Raw genomic sequence first — 21,504 nt, 5'->3', positions numbered from 1 at the left:
ATATTTTTGACAATTTCTCGAGATCCAAAGCTAAGGTAACCAAGAGTCAATAAAAAAATCTCAGTTCATAGCTCTTCTTAATATAGATCCAACCAAATCCTTGCAACATTGTTCTACAAACGCTTCTTTAAGTATTATGGATTCTAGAGAGAAAGGAGTGGTATTAAGAAATTAAAATAGACCGTGAGAATCCAATCGGCACGGGAGACAGGATTTAGGAGTTGGTTGGGAAGGGATGATGAGAGAATAAGAAGAAAAAACACCTTTTTTCTCAATCTCACCCAAATTCCAATCTTGGCGCCAAGAGAGGATCGAAGATTGAGTTCATTGCTTTTGACATATTGGTTCTTCAAAACCCTAACGATGAAGAAATTTGGAAATCGGAGCCTATTACGACCAAAGTAAAAAAAAATTAAAAGAATATAAAATTAATAAATTAACCAATCCAACATACCACCTCATTTTTTCACTAGTTAACAAACGATCAAATTAACTTAGGGACCATTTAGTACCAATTTTTAAATTTCGAAGATCAAAGTATCTTTTGAAACTTTAGAAACCAACCAAGTAGATAAACTTCAAATCTTACTAACCAAAAATACATTAAGGCAATAGTTTATTATCTTTGCTCAAAAGGTCAAATTACATCAGACACCAACCTCATGCAAAGAAATATTTCCTGTAGGTCCAGTAATTATATAAGAACTACTCATTAAAACATAAAATACCTTAAAACAACTCCTCCACCTTCAGTGCTAAAGCTAAACTGATTTGGGGAATTAATAACCCATAATTTATAACCTTAGTCCTGCTATCAAATACAAGCTTTTATTCCCTTGTTTTATCCTTTACCACAAGTAGACGACAAACAGACTAATTTACAAATAAAAAGAAAAAGAAATTCACAGAGCCTGGTGAAATGAAAGCACACTTGGTGAATCAATTCTCACTATGATATCATCCTCACCACCCGATTCCTCACTTGAATCATCCCTTGCATTTGTCTCATTAGGAACTGGTTTTTCTTGTGGCGGTCGAACAGTGCTTATTGGTAACTTTCTTGCATCAAGCCTCTTCTTCAATGTTCCAGCTCCTTCTGATTTGATATATGGAAGGGGAACACCTTTATATGAACCAATTGCAGGATTTGACAGGCTATGAGATGATGGTTCAGCAATATTGCCGGGAAAACTCTTAGTCCGCTGACGAATATCAACCTTGAAGGAAAGATATGATGGAATAAAAACCAAAATGAATGACTGAAATACTGTGACAAACTAAAAAACTACAAGGATACCTTTTACTAAGTAGAGAAACAAAGAGTGCTGAAGAATAATTAAGGCAAATCGTAGAATCAAGAATCGACTAATATCTCATCAGAAATTAATCTTGATCTTATCAAATACCCAACTGGAAAAGAGCGCCCTTACATTAGGGGGTTTATTTAGAGTGAAATTTGATATATTAGAACTGAACATACCATGCTACCGTATATGCTTAGTTGCATGGCCTTTGCAGACAAGCTATCAGCTGGACGCTCAGTTCTTTCAGATTTATGCTTCTGTGGTGGTCTAGGCTTGGAAAGCAGTTCAGGCCAACTCATAAGACCAGAGTGATCTCTGCTTAGAGATCTTTGAGGGTGATCAACAGAATGTATAAAAGATGATGACCGATTTAGAATGTCATCTGATTGAAGGGCAGTCATGTCAAAAATGATTACTCTTGATCTTGTTTCAACTTCATAATAGGAGCCTTGATGAGAAAAACTAGAACCACTCATCCCTGTAAGAATCGATCAATAGCAAGTCTTGACCACTATTTCTTTCTTTTAAAAATTAGAATAATAAATCAGAATATACATCCATTGTGAGGAACATAAAGAATTACCCCAGGATCGAAGTCATATCAAATAATCTGTATCAAGTGCTTCACTATTTATCATAACCAAATAAAGAGATTCACGGAGAACTAGTTTAGAAAACCCATTAATTACATGTAAAAATACAAGAGTTGCACATGCACACACTGCTAGAAAGCATACTAAGGAATTAACCTTAATCCAAATGACAAAGCTGCCATGATAAAAGAATCCTAGATTATATAAATGAATAAAATGAGATATAGCCAACAAACTAGATGACTAGCTCAGAGATGCATCTTGGTTACAGAATGCTATCTTCAGTTACCTAAACATCCTAATGTACACAATCCCATTGGTCAAATTGTATGTGAAAACCCACATAGCTAGCGATGCTCAGCCAATATTATAGCTCTTCTTGTCCATGGGACCACGTCTGAAACCTTATGGAGTTTTGACTGGAACCAGAGGCAAATTCTCATTACACATTTTTTAATGTTTTACATCTCAAATCCACCTTCAACAAGGCTGCTAGGAAACTCAATTATTGTTGGTATTTCTCTCCAGTTTGAGGGAAAGATAAATTTCAGAAAGGATTACTCTAGCGAGGATCAACAGTTGCCTTTAAGCTCCACCCAACTTTTCAATGGTCAACAGCACTCCTATTCAAGCCTAGTAAGAGTATCTACTTCCAATAAAGATTTAACACTTCATATCACTTGAAATCGTTTCTCATAACCTAGCTTATTCACATGGAAGTATGTTCCATCTCATACACCTGATCGTTCAAATCTATTCAATTATATATAGGCACCTCCAATTTTCTACTCTTTGTAGCTACTTTGTTTACTCCTAGTACCAGGTCAAGCAATTCAAGTTTTTTTTTTTTTTTTTCCTGAGAGAAACCAACTTCCACAGAAACTACTCTGTTAGACCCCCAATTATATTGAAATAGAGGGGTAAAAAGGGAAAAGCTTATGTAGTGGGGAGTATAGCCTCATCCAATAGCAAGAGAGTGGATCCCACGGTTAGTTAGAGAAGGAGAGAGAAAATGTATATGTGGGAGGAAGTGAAGTCAGGTGGGTAGTTTTTGGCTTTTGCTGAAGTTTCTTCTCAAGAGGGTGAGGAGAGAATCCTTGCTTCCGTGTGAGGCTGGATCTTGTAACTTGCCTTAGGGAAATTCTTTCAATTGAATAAGATATCGATACCTATCATACTCTTACCATTTGGTTCCATCGGGTCAGAGGACTTAATAGTGTAGGGAAAAGTTCAACATTTAACCCTGTCCATAAGTTAGTGGGTAAATTTTAAGCTTAAGCTTTTAATTATATCAATTTAACCTCAGGTTTCTTATCGAAAAGGGGGAAAAACCCTCTAAACTTGAAAAAGATGGTACAATTAATGCACTTAGTTACGTTTACATTTTCTTAAAGATTTGCGAAGAGCTATAAACATTTTAATGGTTGGATGAGATTACTTTTTTTAGCTAGGAAGCACAAACACAAAATACTCTCTTTTTGGCAAGGGGTCAATGTTAGACACGTATCGGATATGGATACGAATACGTTTGAATTGGACATGCTTCAAACATGTATACGTGAAAAGAAGTGTACTATTTTGTTTTTATTTTTTTCAATTTTGGACACATCAAGGACACACATGGAACAAGTCCAACGTATATACCCTATGTCAACCTATAAAAATTTAACCTTGCCTACTTATCTTATTATAATCAGCCCTAAACTAAACCCAACCTTAAAAACTCATTTGAAAGATTAAAAACAATTATGGGGGAGGTTCAAGCTACTAATTATTACAACACATTAAATCTTCATGCTAAATGAGATGTCTTGTTTTATTGAAGTATAAAATTTGGTAGTAGTATATATACACTTTTTAAAAAAATAAAAACATATCCCCAACATGTCTGTGTCCTGCATTTCTACAAACTAGCACATTGCTATGTTCGTGTCATATTGTTTGTGTCTATGTTTTTTGGTTTTTTAAGTATTGATTATTTCAATTGTGTTGAAGGCTTCTAAATTGTTGAATTTGGACATTTTGTTGCTCAATTCGAGTGTTTTTCATGATTGAGCTTGGACATTTCCATGACATGGTTTTGAGTGTTCTATTAGTTGAATATGTAAGATTTAGTGGTTGGTTTATGCAATTCTTTTAAATTACGTTTTGAGGATAAATTAATTGCAAGTTGGAACACTTATTCAGGTCTAGAGTTCTTTCTACCAGCTCTATTTATAGTTTACGTCATTCAAACAGCATACAACTATAGTTTGGTTACCTGAGCTTTCCATATTATGGAAGCTCGGATTCCTGTGCGACGAGAACAATACAGCAGGTGATGCTATCAGTTCCTCTTGGATGCCATGACTTTTGATAAATCCTTCTAACAAAAGGCCAATAGAATGGCGTGGAATTTCTATTGTTTCTCCTGCTATATGCGTAGTCATTACTGACCTTTCAACAACAAGAACTCTGAAATCTCTCATTTCCATTTTCTCAAATACTTGTGGAAGCAAGAGTTTGGCAAGAACAATGGAACTTTCCTGCAAGAAAGCCAGACCAAAATAAGCATTGCCAATTCTACTGATACATCATAAATAAAAGCGAGCAATATGCCCCTTACACACAATAGCTTCAATTCCTCTGTGAGATCTAAATAACAGGATATTCGAAGGGGTGAAAGTCCAATATTTATCGTTTGACATTTGATAGGGAGTCAGGATCCATAACAACAGTACTACAAAAACAAAGTTCTGTGGTCAATGGTAATACCTGCCACAAGAAGTCTTCAACCGAAGGATCTGATCTAAGTATTGAAAGAAACTTGTCATGTTCAATAAAGAAAGAGAGAACAACGGAATCTGTAATCATGTCACAGAGGCATGGCTTCCCAGTAAGCAATTCATATAGGCCCAAAGTACTTCCATGAGTAAATGTGGGGTGCAAGGAGAACTTGTTTCTCATGCTCTTACTTACCCACTGTAAGGAAAAATAATCAAAATGAAACAAAGGAAGAGTAAGTAAAATTTATGTGGTCAAATTAAGAAATGTGATAAACATGATAGATATAGAAAATCCTCTTACCTTTACCACTCCGTTGGATATAAGCCAAACACCACTAGGCTTTGAACCTTCCTTGTAAAGTGTCACACCACGTAGTTTCATCACTTCTTTTGTTGAAACTTCAAGTGGTTCACGCACTAAAGGAGGAAGTGCCCCAAGAAATGGATGGGCACTGATCAAGTTCCGCATTTTTGGAACCTTTAACAGAGGAGGATTTCTTAGAAGCCTTTTCAAGTCAGCCTGCAAAAATGAAGCAGCATATCGTGAACAAGGATTGGTAACTACAACAGTAAACGAGCGAGAGAAACATCAGAAAAACCTGAACAGCATCATGAAGATGCAACATCTCTTTCTCTTCTAATAGGCCAACCTTCTCAAGATTTTGGACATATTCAATTAAATGGTTGAGCACTGAATATGTTACTTGTCTGGTTTTAACAACACGCAAAACCTGAAAAGAAGTTTCCAAGTAAGCATGTTATAGCAACTTGATAAGCTTATAAATCATGAAAAGGTAGCCAAGAAAAAGGAGCAAAACAAGGTAAACACATTCTTACTTCACTTTATAGCAATCCAACCCTTGAAACTTAAAGTGAAAAGGTTTGGATATTGTGGAGAAAGAAAGATAATAATGGAAAAGTAATACCCAGGTAGACAAGAAAATTAATGAGCACCGGTTCATTCCTGCTAAATAATACTTCAAACTCATAGTAAGTAGGAAGGATTCGTAGAGCATAAACCAAATGGACTTTGCATAAGAGGAGACAGTAGACACCCAACATCAAATAGCTGTATAAATTATGCACATATATGAGAGCCCTAAAGTAACATATTGTAACATTACAATTAAAAAAGAAAACAATAACTTAAGGCTCCACATGATAATGGTTCATTATTAATTCTGTTTTTAAAACTTTTACTTGTTTCATTCTAAATTTTTCTTACTAAGGTTTTCATCTTTCAGTTGGGTGAAGATGAAGACCATGGCAAGAAAATGCAAATATTCCTGACAATTAACTGAATACAAAAAAATATTTCCAGTTGGCTAAGAGATCATTTCATCTGTTGCTAGAAAGGGGCGAGAAGCACTTACACCAAGTAAAATGCAAGGGTAAGAACTGAGTTCCACAAATAATCAAAAGGGGACCACTTTGTTAGTGAAGATGCAGTTATTCCTCAATTCTTTTAACCATAAAATTAAAAAAGCTCTACAAGAAGCTCTACATGTATAAAACTACAGAAGTTTTTTTTGACATGATGGACCTCCAAAATGGAACAAACAAAAGGCACACGTGTTCCAACCAAAGATAGCCAAAACGAAGGACTGTAGTTCCTATAGCTAAGATATTTACAAAAATATACATGTCCAGCGCTAACCTTCAACTTGAAGAAAATATGATAGTCATATCCAACTTGATACAAAAATAATTTATTTGTGTTAGTAAAATATATCACTTTAGTCTTCATTTATCTTATAGAGACTAAGCCTTGTTACATTCTCACGCAGAGAATGATAGTCAACTTCAATTAGTTCACTCATGATATTCAGGATCAGTAGTAATATGAAAGGCGACTTGATAGTTACATCACAGTGGCCATCCAAAATCACATATCCCAAGCATGTTCACGTAGTCTGCCAATGTGCAATACTGAGTGCTGAAAGTAGCAGATCCGGTGCTTTGTACCCATATAATGGGCAATCTAATGAAATGTTGATCCTTCACCTATCCTGGTCTTTGATTTCTTCTCTTGAAGTCGAATATAGAGCGAAGGAATGTTGGCTAAGGCTATGAGTTAATATAAATCAAAAGTGACTAACAGATATGATGGATGGAATGTTTTTTTTATAATTGACCTAATTCCACATAATCATAAAGCACAATATCAATCATAGTTGGCTAACAAAATTAAAGAGAAAGGACCTTATTAGGACTGACCATGAATAGCTCAGGAAACAACCATACCAAAGTTACAAACCTGAGGAAATGTCTCACGAACATCTTCTAGAAACTTTCGTGCTTCTTCACCCTCAGCCTCACTTTCATTAATTACAGTAGAAGCAATATCACTATCACCTGAAATATCATAAACATATATGTTTGTACATCATGTTGAATGTAAATTAACAGTATAATTGTTAAAGTATAGGATTCCAAAGGTCGAGAAATTTGAACAAAGATCTAGATTCAGAGCACATCAAGTGGCTCAAAGTAAGAAACAATCATAAGTAAATAACAGAAACCTCATGATAAGGTTACAAATTAAATAATGGGTAATTGCAATAGGTAGCAATTTTAAGACTAATAATTAAGTACATAACAATTTTTAAAGAATTGTAAATATAGCAAAACCTATCAGTGATAGACTCTATCGCTCATAGACCCTTCAAGTGATATAGTCTATCACTGATAGATTTCGAAAGTTGAATCTAAATTTTGCTATACATACAAATTCTTTTGCATTATGCTTATATTTACTAATAATTTAGGCCTGATTGTTATGTTTGCAATTGCCTCTTAAATAATTATCCCATATTGATATAGCATAGGGATTGCTATGATGCTACTATATGAGGCACAAGTAATCCCTATGACGCTACTATATGCATGGTCATCCAGGATTCTCATAATTATTATCATAAACCACATATAAGTGCTCGAATTGAATTCTTTAGAAACTACTTGAGAAGAAATATATCATTCTTAAAGGCATGCTGCACAGGAATTATATCCTTTAGTTTAGAATACTGGGATAGCCATAGGAAAGCAGGGAACGGAAAACCTAAACAAACAATCCTAGCTTTCGCAATGGAAGCCAATTAATTACCTATAAACTCATGAAGCTGCTGCCTTGCAATTCTATGTGCACGGAGAAATGCAGCACAAATATAACATCCGGATTCCAATCTTTCCACAGTGAAATATGTAATCAACTTCTGAGGGAAAATGCTTGTCTGAAGGAACTTGTAATAATTTGGAAAATGGACGTTAGCTTTTAAACCTTTCCAATCACATAAGGGCTCATTTGCAACCTGATCAAGGGCTTCATCCACAGATTGCATCAAGATATTTGCAGTACTTTGTGTTATCCTTCCCTCATCAAGCATACCCCAGTAAGCAGCTTGAACACCTAATGACAAATGATTTTTTAGTTACTTGAGACATGACATCTTATACTCACATGGAAGTAAGTCTAGAAACACAAAAGACTCACCATGGGTGAATTAAGTTTTATGGATATTGAACTTTTTAATCCTTTTCAATGGTGTGAATACTCTCATCTCTTTTAAGGATTATAGTGTCTCTAGAGTCCACACTAGTCACTAATCGGATATCCTTTTTGTAATCCACCAAAGTTTTTATCATACCTTTTATTTTTATATATATTTTATTCATCAATTTTCATTTTTGTATAATAAACCAAACTTCCATTGAGAAAAAAAGGGAACACAAGGACATAAAAAAAGGCCCACAAGAGGGAACCCACCAAGAACTCCAATCAAGTAAAATAAGATCTAAAGAATAATTAGAAAAAGTCTTCAACACTGATGCCCAACGAGAAATATAGAACCTGACAAACATTACTAAGGTCTTGCTCTATCCCTCTAAAAATTCTATTATTCCTCACCCCTACAAACCCCACAACATCGGATGAACATCTACATGCCACAAAAACTTCTTACAAAAATCACAGAATGTTATGGCATATATAGATAACTAAACTTGTACTAGATATAGGTGTATCATAATTACTCCAACGATGTTCAGAATATGTTTGAAGGAAATAAATCAGAATATGTTTGAAGGAAATAAACACATCAATATTCAAAGAACATAGAGAAAATAACTAATCAAAATTACTCCAACGATTTTAAGAAAATGAAGAGCTCTCATCATTTCAAATGATATTTAAATCCTGAGTCAAGTATGTCAACTTGTGATCTTTTCAGCTGTTAGCCTTAACAATTTGCAGAAAGTATTTTTTTTTATTTATATCCGATCAAGCACAAGCACAACAAAAGACCCAACACGGATGTTACAATACACAGAAAGGAGATCAATGAGAAGATTTTCACAAGGAAAAGAAGAGCAACAACTCAGATAGAAGACGTCAACAAAAGAGCTGCGAATGTGCTTTCAACAGTCAGGACCCAGTCATTTAGCCGCATCAGGCTTATGGTCCTTGGTTCATACATGTTAAAGTTCTAATATTTCTGAAGCTGTTAGAATTTAGCCCATTCAGCACCAACCATAGACTTCACGCATAAGGCTGAGAATCAAGCCCACCTTATGTGAAACTTATGAGTTTTATCATGTATTCTTTCTTATTTTATTTTGATATATTCATTTATTTTTTTTATTCTTTATAATTTTGTTATTATTATTATTATTATTATTACTATAAGAAACGTGACTATGAAAGGCATATTTTTCTTTCATATACTGTAGTATTTATCTAGTAATTCTTTTTGCTTTTGTAAACCGAAGCTTATGTTCAACAACTCCATACTTAGGGTAAATATTTTCTTCTTCTTCTTCTTCTTCTTCCTCTGCCACTTCTCTATTTAATATGCTCGTTAATCTGTATCCTTTGAAGTTATAAGTTTGATCCAAGAATATTATACTTATACCAAAACAGAAGTCCGAATGTATTACTATGAAATGAATCCAATTATGAAAAAAATGTTGTTCTATAAAACCTTATAGATTTTCACCAACAAAACTTCCGAAAATACTATCCATAGCTTCCGTCAGATTTTTGTTACTCCAAAGTTTTCATCAAATGAACCTTTTAACCTGTATTGATAACACTAAATTGAAGGTGATGAGATTTTGTTTTGGCTTGAAAAGGTTAAATCAAGAAAATGACATAATATCTAAAGTTTGCATATGGTGTAGTGAAACAAATAAATTAGACAAGCAGTGCCAGGTGTAGCAGCATAAGCTAACTTTACCATTCAAAAGTCGCAGACGAATGTCTCTCAAATTCATAGAGCGAACATTTTGATCGCTTTCAAATGCATTGTGCGGGTGCAGTGGTTCCCCCTCCACGTGACTGAGACTTGTAATATGTCTTTTAACTGTAGCCCAGTCAGCAGGTCCCAATTCCTCATCATCTCCAAGATCTCCAAAGGCACCCAATGCTTTGTTCATCATCTCGTATTTTGTATAATCCAATATGCGTTTCTAGAATCATTAGACAAAAAGAAGCTCATCAAAATGTTTGTAGTGTTTGTTTGATGGGAATGAGAATGAGGGAGTGAAAGTATGAATAACAAATCAAATTTACCATAGACATTACTTAAACTTTTGGGTCCAGTAGTAGTTTAGCATGGTATCAGTATCTGAGTAGAAGAATTTATCTTCAAACAACTTTAATAATATTTCCTGTCCAATTACTTTTGATAATCACGTGTTGAATCTTGTGCTAATATTCAAGTCTAAAAGTGAGGGTGAGGGTTTTTATCGGGCAGTCAGTCAATTTTTGGACTCAAAATAACACCAAAAACCGACATGTCGGCAACTGTTGGCAGGTAAGTTTTGGAGAGTTTTATGATGCCAAGTCAGCAACCGAACAACCACAGTTGTGGCCAAAATCAACCTGAAGTGAATACTTTGGCAAACTACCGAGAACGAAAAAAATCTGTGAAAAAAAAAGAACGGTAGAGAGAAAGGGAGAAGAAGAGGCGACTACCACAAAACTCAAGCGCCTTCGGTAGCCAAGTATCCAACTTCAACTGCATTTCCCTTGTTGCCATCGGCAAATTAAAAGAAAGGTGAAAACAAATTAAATAACGAAGTCGGTCAGTTTTGGTCAATCAAGTTGGTTTTTTGGGTGTCGTTTGATCATCCCTAAGTGAGGAAGAGAGTGAAAATATAAATGAAAGAGGGAACAATAAAGTATGAATAAGAGAATTAAATGGATGGTTGAAGAATTAGATTGGCGATCTATATGGCTACAATGGAAGCAGTCAGATCATCCCTGCAAGGCATCTATCTTGTAGTGAACTTTAAATGAAGAACTTAGATAATGTATTCCTTTGTATAAGATTGAATAATCCAAATGTTTACCAATAAAGAACTGAAAAATGTAAAAGCATTATTAACAGAATCTTACAACTAGTAGACCAAGAGACAGAAGATAAAACCAAAGGACTCCATAAACGTGGGGAAAAAAAATACAAAAGCTGCACTTAGAAGATCAAACAGAGTTTCACCTTAGCCACGGAGAGCTTGTCCATGTGCAGAAGATGTAAAATGAATTGTGTGGTTGAACCATTTACAATAAGTGTCAAGAATACAATCCCACCCGTGAAAAAAACAAACTGTAACAGAGTACCATCAAATTTGCAGGTCAATATGTAATCCTCAAGTCTTCTTCAAAGATCAATATAAAGTCAGAAAGGTGTAATGCTCCATCTACTAACCAGAGTTCCAGTTTCTGAACTGATGTACAATGATTGGTCGCTTGATCGCTGAAATAACAAGACTTTACAAATAAGGAGAAATGAAATAACACATGCTAAAATATTGGGCACTGGAACTGAATAATATCATAAGAATTATTGAAAATTGAAGCAATTTACTTAAGAATTATTGAAAACTGAATAATATCATGATTCAACAATTTATATAGATGGAAATAGTCTGTGAAGAGATTCATTTGGTCCATCGGTTACTTTCACACCTTTCCTTCGGTTTCCTATTGAGTTAAAAATCTCAAGATCAATAATTTATAACGTATCGTTTTGATTTTTTAGTTTTTTAATCCTAGTGATTTGTGAAATAGTTTAATTGTCACCATCAAAATCAAAATTCTAGCAATTGGGAAAATATATTGATGAGCTTACTTATGTGAAAAGATGATCAGTTTATAAACACATATCGAAGATATTAGCATTGATTTGAAAACTTGCCTTAACTGACAGTGAAAGTGACAGAGCAACAGCTCCACGCAGACCTGACCATATCAGTATTGTAGCTTCTTTCCAATCCAAGCCATATCCAAAATACCGCAGAAATGGATATAGTACTGCAACGACCATAAATCGAGAAGCTTGCACGTATGCATAAAGCAGAATGAGGAAGCCCCATGAAGTTCCTGAAACATAAAAATAGAAGTATGAGCCTAAAAAAAAAATTTAATTCACACAATAAATATATATAAAATAGAACATGCAAGCACAGGTTTTGAAGAACCATCTTCTCTTCTTTATCAATTTAATAAAAGTATTAGTACATGAAAACCACATAATACTTTTTATTGAATATTTATTTAAAAAATTAAAGAATAAAATGGAGTACCAAAAAAAAAAAAAAAGCCCCAATAAATATGAGTCCAACACTAACTATAAAAAGGATTCCAGTCCAAAAGGACCAATGTCATAAATACACAACAGTGTAGTAACCAACGCCCATACATAAGCACATGCTATTAACACTATGCATTCATTATACATTCTCAACTGAGTCTTACCCTTACTCTCTTCCTCAATTTTCTTTTTCCCCTTTCTCTTGTGCTTTCTTATTTCTTATTTCTTTTTTTGACCCGACATGAAATCCCCATGGATAAATGAAAAGGAATAAAAATGTTGAAAGGATACAAATTCCAAAAAGAAGGGAATATACGTTTTCTAACAGATAGAAGTGAAAAGATAATTAAAAAGAGAGAAACATAGCCGGGGATATGCACACGAATTTATACAAACATCCTTCATTTTCTGCGTCATTTCTAATTGATACAGTTTATTTAGGAGTAATGTTGTAGTTCCTTTTGAGTTTGCTTTTGTTGTTAGTTTTTAGTTGTTAATAGTCAATTCCCTGACTGCAGATATGGTGGTGCATGCTGTTCCAATCAAGGTTTTGGGTTTGCAGAAGACAGGAGCCGACCATGCTATTTTGGAAGTTCTGATGCATTGGGATGGAGGATATGCAACTTAGGAGTGTACCAACGGTGTTGCTATTTAGTTTACAGAGTTTCCCCTTGAGTACAAGGTGACTTTTTTGGTCAGGTAGTGACTGGGCTTGACAAGAGTGAGTTCTATCATAACCATCCTCTTCAATTCCCAAGTGACATGGGGATTATATCTCTACTAGTCAGAAAAGGAAAAATAACCTTTTTTGAAGTGATATCTTTACCATTATCAAGAATTCCCTCGCTTCCAAGAACTCCTTCGGCAATAACAACTCCACTGCAAAAGAAACTTATTAATTATTTTATTTGGAACAACTGTGGTAACTCTTAGCAGGAAGTAACTATTTGTTAAACACAGTGAAGAAAATTTAAATAAGAGATTAGAATTAAAGGACATATTATGGAAACTATCACACACTACAACTGCTTTGAAGGCAAGAAGTAACCTGGACTAACTAGCTCGTGGGTTTTATTTCATCAGAACCAACTAGCTTACGTATTAGACAGAGAAAAATAGGAAGATTTACTACTCAACATTGAAAATGCAATGAAAAGGGACTAGCTCATGAGCTATAAAGTCCTAAAATGATTTAGAAAAATAGGACAGGTCCTATAAAAGGACATATTTTAAACTTCTAAACAAATAAAGGAGTCTTTGGATTTGGTTATACTTCCAAAAAAATATCTGAAGTATTGGGCTCCAAAAGGCCTAGAATTTATTTATTTTTTACCAAGCCCCTAAGGAGATTTTGATTATAAATAAGAAGCTTGTACTCATATTTTATGCAAGAGAGTGCAATAGAAAATAAGTGAGAATAAGACATCTTGTGGAAGTGTGTGAAGGTGAGGGTATGTAAGAATGTCTCTTCTCGAAATGTTCTTACTGGTAATTTCTTTTTATTTAGTACAACAAATGTAAGGTATGAAAATTTGAACCTCCGACTTCAAGGAAAAGAGTACATGCCAATTATGGTTGAGTGATGCTCATGTCGGCCTTCGTACTGGTATTTTCAAAGTAAAACTTCTTTTTTAAAAAAATTTAAACCTATCTCTTCTCTCATATGTGAATATCTTCTACATATTATTACTCCTCGATCCCAAATAGGAACATTTCATGACTGTTCTTTTCCAAACTTTGGATTCCTTCAAGGCTTCAACAAATGGAAAGATTCCTTGGGCGGCCTTTTCCAAATAAGTTTAGATGGTTCTTTGATCTCCATCTGATCTACAATTGAGGAGGTTTGTGCTATTGTTCCTCTATTGAGAAAACTCGTGATTAAATCCTTTTAGCAAAAAGAAACAAAATTTTCAAGTCTAGGGATGCTTTCTGCAACTTGCGACTGGGGATTACTAATTCTGTTCGGTAGGATCAAGGATGTGCTTTTCTCCTGAAAAACAAGCATAAAGCTACTTGATTCTATAAGCGTCCATGTATGACCATCGTCTCTAGATGGTTTTCTCTGTTAAGCCCCAAAAAACTTCCCATCTGCTGGAGAAATTATGGGATCATGTAGAAGACATTTAGCACAAAGGAGAGGAGAGAACAGAAAGGAAAAAAGAAAAATAAAAAAATACAAATATGGACATTTTGAGAGAACACACTCTTGCACTCTTTTACCCTCGGTCAGCTGCTTCTTTACTCACACAAATTCTAAGCCTCGCATATAACAACCATATGCTAAATCACTCACTTACAGCTCCAATGCCTAAACATTCATAAGTATTAGATCATATCACATTCACAATCTTATCGACTATTTGAGTCGAGGATAATTTCCTTGCAATCAACAATTAACGTGTTCGTCATTGGCATATCAACACAGAAAAGAGGAGGAGAATTCACAAACCAACCAATTGAGTTTGCAATAAAAATGATGCATCTACTCATGCCAACCTTACTGTTATCACCAAAGAAAGGCGAAACAAGCATGCTGAAGTCAAGCTCTCACCTCAATATGAAAATTAACGTATTCGCTATGTAAGCAACCATTTCCCTGGAAAAAGATCATTCAAATAAAAGATCAGTCCCTTTTTTTGCAAGTAAAAATGAAATGGATGTTACCTTGTATATACATAAACATACATATGTGTATGAAATGTGGAAATATTTTACAATTAATAATATACAACTAATGCAAAATGTTTTTTTTTCCCATAAAAAATATACAGTCATAACCAAGATTATTTATAATGACTATTAGGAATACAAAATTTAATCCATGTTTATTTATAAGTATTTATCACTCTCACATATCGCAAAATGGATATGTGAGAGCACTAAATTCATCAAAGATCATAAGAAGAATCTGTTCATGTTACATGAATCTCTGAAATTGTGAAAGATAAGCTTTTTATTAATATGATAAAGACAAGGTAATAATCATAAAGGCATAATATACCAAAAATGATGTAAGCTTTGTTGACCGTCACCCTTAAAAGCTGTTCTTGCAACTGCAGCATAAAACCTAGTAATAGATTGTAATCAGGAAATATAGCCTCGAAGTATAGATTACGTATAATCAGGCAAATAAACTTACATTCCTAAAGTCATCACCGTCAAAACACCTGAAACATCAGCTCCCTCTTGAGCCTATCATAAACAGAACAAGAATCCCATGAAAGAGAAGAGGAAGAGCCCAGAAGAATTAAATAAAATAAATGATAGAAGAGAACCAATTTGAAATCTTGCTTCTATAAATATTCTTGATAACAGTTTGGTAAAAAGTATTAAATTCTTAAAAAAGAAAGAAAGAAGAGAGATATATCAACAGAAACACATAGCACAAAGACTCCTTCAGCGGAATGATGCTTTGATCGTCTTATGAAAAATATAATTAATTAATCAATCTCAGCACATTGTGGTATTCAAGAAACCAAAAAAGAAAAATACAATAGGGAGGGGAAAAGAGTCACCAACCCAAACAAAAGGAGTTCAGAGAAAGCTATTCCAATTAGCTCCAGCTTTCTCTGGAGGAAGACTTCATTGAATTCAACAAGGCTTCTGATTTCAGCAGGAGTAGCATTTAATCAGAGAGAAATTACTTGGCAACTGAAGTGCTACGCTATTTGAATATCAAAGAGGCATATAAAGAAGGGGATTTATGAACTAATTTATGAAGTAATTACATCAGCTACTATAGAGGCTCCTCACAATGAGATTAATCCGAGTATTGATAGTCCTAGTTTCGAGATTATCTCATCAAAGATCATTTTAAACCTGTTGAGTAGTTCAATGCACCTATCAATGACTTAACAGTATGGATTTCTTGATATTCTTTAAGGAAGTAGGGTCCTGGGATTTCTTTATTTGAAATTAAGCCAAAAGTATTAAATGGGATCCAATGGTTCTTTTAAGTTAATATGTTATGATCTGATCAAGTTTGTTCCTTCTTCCATTTATGCTAAAAATTTACAGTCACGAAGATGATTTTATGGTATACGAAGGGGAGAGTATTTACGGCCTTACAAATCTGTTTGGCAAACGATTTCCGAGTGATAAGAAAGAAGAATCTTTGTTTTTGACGTTCTCAGATCAATACATTAAAACAATGGAGGTTGGAAGAGATTACTTCTTTGAACCTTGGTGGTATGGGAATCATTTTATTTTGGCAAGCTTTTCAAAAATATGCTCTCCAAAACTGTTTAGGATGGATCTTTGGTCTCATTCTTTTTTCTTTTTCTTTATCTCTTTTTTCTTTTTCATTATTTTTTTTTAATCATCATTGGGATGTTGTTATCCTTTGTTAGTAGATTGGTACTTGATGACTTTTGTGGGATGCTGAAATTGATGCTACATCATTATTAGATATCTTGGAAGCAACAGAGGTCGAGCACTTTAAAAGTTCCTTAGGAATGGATGGTGGATGTTTCACGGCATTTACTGTTAAATCTTTGGAGACTTTGTCAGAGTAGCCCGTCAAACTCACTCAAATAAACAGTACTATTGAACCAGACAAAACAACAAGCAAGATAACCAAAAACAGATTTTGAAGATATATGAAAATAAAGAGCCCCAATAAAATCAGTATTCTTATTTGGATTATGCTCAATAGTGCTCTTATTGGTGCAGTAGAAGATAATTCCAGCTTCTATAGAGGCTTGTTTTGTTTCCGAGGGTGCTCTTGGTTTGGGATTTTGCAGTCAAGAAATCATTTCATTGTTATGAGATGAACAGAATCAAATATTTTGATGGTGTAGCTAAGTTGGGAAGAGTTGTTCGACTTAGCCAAGTACAAGGATTTTAATATTAAAATTAATTGGGGTGCCTTTAGAGCCATGCTTAGAATGTTTCTGTATACTGTTTATAAATCTCTTTCCAGTCTTCGTAAGAGTTCATGTCTTTAAACATTTTTGTCACTTATCAACAAAAGGTTTGTATCTTGTTCAAAGACAAGTAAAATTAAACTAGGAAAAATACAAGGGGACCCCAAAAGGATATCAAGATTCCAGTTTTTTGAAAAACATACTACGATTATCATTTATGACTCTCAGATTCTTATCCCTCCAAATAAAACTGGGCAATGTTGTCCTTAGAGCCCTGAGAAAACCACCACTCTAAACCAAACACCTTTAGCAGCCTTGTCCAACATTCACAGGCTGTCTATAACTCTAAAACAGGTGATTTTGGTCCTTAGCTTCCCTCTTTCGCAATATATATATACACACACACACATATATATATATATATATATATATATATATATATATATATATATATCATATTCAACTGAATGGAACATTCAAGTAGGTAATTTCTTTTTGACTTCCACAACATTAAACCCCTGAGGGACAGGGACTGGAAGAAAATTTTACTTTGTTTTTAGGACATTTAGTATCGAGAACATAATTAGCTTTTTGTGTAAAGAATACAAGATTTTGAGGAGAACACACCAAAGCAGTGTAGCAGTCTACCCACAGTCATTATCTGTTTGCTTGTTAGACTTGGGACAAATAATTTTACAGTAAAGTAAAAAATTCGGCTCACTCCCAGTTTCAAGTTCTGAAAGTTGTCTTTTTCAAGTGCAAGTCCCACACCCAATACTCATCTTCGATCTCTTTGTACAACAGTTAGAATGCCCAACCAAAGAGCGTAAAGAAATTAGTGTTAAGCAGTTAGTAGACAACTCATGAGTCGGTCTGAAAATTCAAACGTTCTCCTTTAGCAAAATCAGAGCAAACACTAATTAACTAGATTCCATAAGCTTGAAATAAACATTCACATGCAACTAGTACTTGTCTCAGAGTAAACCAGCCAGGAGGAACATTGCCATTCTTCTTATCAGTTACCTAGTGCCATAAGGAGTCTTCCTCCATTAGAAAATGCCAAAACTATTCAGCGGTATATTATAGGTTTCTTAAACACAATACATTGAGAATTAATTGAAACTACTTCTGAAGTACTACACAATTCCTTTCAAATAACAGTATTTTCTACTATTAGTATCATTACTAGACTAATTAACAGATACATCATTCAGAGTTGATAATAGTATGAACACGAGAAAGAGTGAGAGAGTAACATACAGTGAAGTAAGCAATATAGCTCACAGCTAGTGTTAATGCAATCTCTATCACTGTGTCGTTGAAAATGAACCCGAGCCATAAAACAGATGCAATCCCAAAAGCAAGACCAATTCCCAAACTGATTATTAAAACACCAGGCAGACATGATTACAAGGACCATCTGATAATAAAGTTGATAAAAACTATAATTGCTTGCACAAATGATCGAATAAAATAAGAAGGAAAATGGTAATAAGAAGCTTGAAATCAAAACATGGCGACCAACTAAGAGATCCATATGGCCACACGCCCGTGCACCAAAATTTGAATTAGCAGATTGTTCCTAAAAATTAGCTGGCCTAATTCACAAATTGAATAAGGAGCAAATAGTACATACGCTCCCAATGAGACTTGTATGAGATATTTGATTATAGCTCCCCAGTTAAAGCTCTTTCCAAGGACCATTTGATAAAAGAGTTGATAAACCACAATTGCTGTCCTGGATGTCGAAAATAAATATATTAAAAGAGGACCAGATTAATGAATAGATGACATGAAATGTTTAGTCTGCTCATAACCTATTAATATAACAACTTATTTGGAAAGTAGTTGATTTAAATGATAAAAGTTGAAAAATAATTCAAAAACAATACCCATCATTCATCAAGGATTCTCCTTCTATTATCGTATTCAGTTTTTTACTTGCTCCTAGCTCTTTCAATAGAGCTACAACAGCCACAGGATCTGTGGCACTCAGAAGTCCCCCAAGTAACAATGATGTTTTCCAACTCCAATTATATGGGAAAGTGAGCTGCAGTAAGGCATAAAAAATTAATGACATAAAATAATCGAAACTATCTTAACTCATAGTCAACAGATACCTTGAAAGCAGATCCTAGCAAGAAGGTTGAAATTAAAACCCCTGGACCAGCCAATAAGATCATCTGGGCCAAGCATCTCTGCAACCAAAAATATACTTAGCAAATTGTACCTAAAAAGATAACTACGTAAGTTGATGGAAGGATGTCCTTGTAATTACGTAAGCTGTTATATCTGTAAATAAAAGCCACAAGTTGTAATGTTAGATGAGTTAGCAACAACTGGACTACTGTAGCTGTCGAATTGCCACTTAACCAGTAGTTTAAAAATGTCATAAACCCATTTAGCAATTCATATACAAATACATCAACGCAGATTAATATAAGTGCTCAACCACTACAGAGAGTCAGAAGTTCTAAGAAGACAAGAAGTCCATCCGGAATGAATTGCAAAAAATTAGTTAAAGAAAGTGGCCGTTACACAAAATTATCTGTTGAAATGAGTATAGTTCTCTTGTCACCAAACAAATTTAAAAACAGAATAGCGTTTTTAAAAAGCTTGAATTAGCACCTTTATTTGGTGCACTTCCATTGAAAAGGAACTCTCGAACAGCAAAGCAGGGAGGAAAACAGCCAGTAATAGATCAGGATCAATTTTTGCCCCTGCAATTTAGATGCATCAAATCTGTTTTAAGAGCTGAGATTGTTACAGAAAGCACTTCAAAACTCATGATGAAGTGACTAGAATGAAGAGCAAAGAGACGAACTTACAGAGACGTATGCCGTCCCCTATCTTTCCCAATCGATGATGTGTGCCATATTCTGCGGATTATTACAGTTCGAGGAAAGAAAAGCATCAAGTGAGTGGTAGTGGTAGGAGGTGCTTGAGAAATCATTAATTAAAAGACTTACATACATAATATATAGCTCGCAGAATTATCATTAAAAAATGCAGTAATGAGCCAACAAGTGATAACATAATCTTGCCAGCAATATTTAAATCAATCTCAGATTTTAGGCATCTATCATATCCTTAAAATCAATTTCAGTCCTCGACTCCCAATACATAAATTATGTTGAGTCTACATACTTGAATTTATACTTTCACTCTTTATTCAATCAGTTGAGTCGATTTTCCTACGATCTACTCTCTTTCCAACCGGTCAAACATTTTCCATTTCTTTCCCGGCAATTTACCTCACTGTTTCATCTTCAAAGAAGTTGAGTTCGGAACTCAAGTACGAATTAGAAAACAATAAGAAGTTAAATTAAACGATTAAACGAGAACTGTAGAACATGTAAAATGTCTTGATCAAAACCGACTATGAAATAATGAAACGATTAAGATTCCAGATATAATGGAAACTGAAAATGATCAAATTACAGCAATAGCAACAATAAGCGAACGAGAGTCAGCAGAAAATGAGGAAGAACATAAAAATGTGGGAAAAGAAGAGTCGCGAACCAATGGATCCAAGAACTATGCCAAGAACAAGCAAGGCAACTGTATAAGGAACTCTGGTGCCTCGCAATAGGTGTCTGCAAGCAATTCCAAGCACCAAACTCAGTCCAACAAACAGCACAGCATCAGTTGGATTCCAATCAGACGAGCCAGTGGCTCCCTCTTCCAGGTCCCGATGTGGAAACATGTCCAGCAATTCTACTCCCGCCATTGATAGATCGAGCAATCACTCTGTTTCTTTCTCGTTCATCAAATTTGATAAACGAGATTTTGGTTAGAGATTATGTATGTACTCTGATATTCACAGGTCTTTCTTCCTTTTTTTTTTTCTACTCTCCCTCCTCAGTCGCGGCAGCTGAAACATGCACAAAAACAGCCGAATACCAGACATTTATAATATCGTTGATGGAAACCCGGAAAATCATGGTGATATCAAACTTTTTTTCCCTTTTTTTGGACATAGATATCAATATTACGAATATTATAATAGAAAGTAGAGGTCATCGTTCAGGGTTTAAAGGTCATATGTCACCATTCATATTATCTATTACTTATTTATGTTTGGTATCTATCTAAGTCTATATCCTCATTCCCATTTTGCCTATAAATAGTGGCATTTGGTAGATCTTAAATCACACATAGAGAATTTCACTTCCACTAATTTTCATATTATTCAATTTCATGATTTTGGTTATTTTATATTTTTAATTATTTTATTTTATAATTTTAGTTTTTATTTATTTACTATTATTATATAAAAATATCATTATATTATATTTTTCATATCAGTATTTCCGTTGTGCTCCTCAATTTTATAACACGTTATTAGCATGAGCTTCTGTCGTTTGCCTCGCTAAAGGTAGGTC

The 21,504-nt window shown here is 34.4% G+C and overlaps 1 protein-coding gene across 2 annotated transcripts; it reads right to left on the bottom strand.

The window, feature by feature from the left end:
- Window positions 1-599: 599 nt before the first annotated feature.
- On the bottom strand, window positions 600-21,042 carry SOS1 (sodium proton exchanger, putative (NHX7) (SOS1)). 2 transcript variants are annotated; one of them, XM_039019461.2, is made up of 23 exons: window positions 20,642-21,042; window positions 19,948-19,998; window positions 19,748-19,839; window positions 19,240-19,317; window positions 19,012-19,169; window positions 18,756-18,857; window positions 18,380-18,497; window positions 15,394-15,446; window positions 15,256-15,321; window positions 14,806-14,850; window positions 13,081-13,133; window positions 11,859-12,043; window positions 11,370-11,417; window positions 11,160-11,267; window positions 9,897-10,128; window positions 7,769-8,071; window positions 6,920-7,017; window positions 5,262-5,393; window positions 4,964-5,182; window positions 4,652-4,858; window positions 4,158-4,422; window positions 1,481-1,782; window positions 600-1,217 (listed from the first exon to the last, which is right to left on the bottom strand). In XM_039019461.2, exons 1-23 carry the CDS (start codon window positions 20,847-20,849, stop codon window positions 903-905), a joined length of 3,438 nt encoding a protein of 1,145 aa, XP_038875389.1. In that variant the 5' UTR covers window positions 20,850-21,042; the 3' UTR covers window positions 600-902. The 2 variants fall into 2 exon arrangements, with proteins under 2 accessions (XP_038875389.1, XP_038875390.1); XM_039019462.2 differs by having other exon boundaries at window positions 18,756-18,852; window positions 20,642-21,002.
- Window positions 21,043-21,504: the final 462 nt, after the last annotated feature.

Source organism: Benincasa hispida, chromosome 12 (genome assembly GCF_027475165.1).
Source record: "Benincasa hispida cultivar pf3 chromosome 12, pf3_genome.v1.1, whole genome shotgun sequence".
Taxonomy (NCBI): domain Eukaryota; kingdom Viridiplantae; phylum Streptophyta; class Magnoliopsida; order Cucurbitales; family Cucurbitaceae; genus Benincasa; species Benincasa hispida.
The sequence above is the reverse complement of the archived record's forward strand: the minus strand, read 5'-3'. Positions and strand labels throughout refer to the sequence as shown.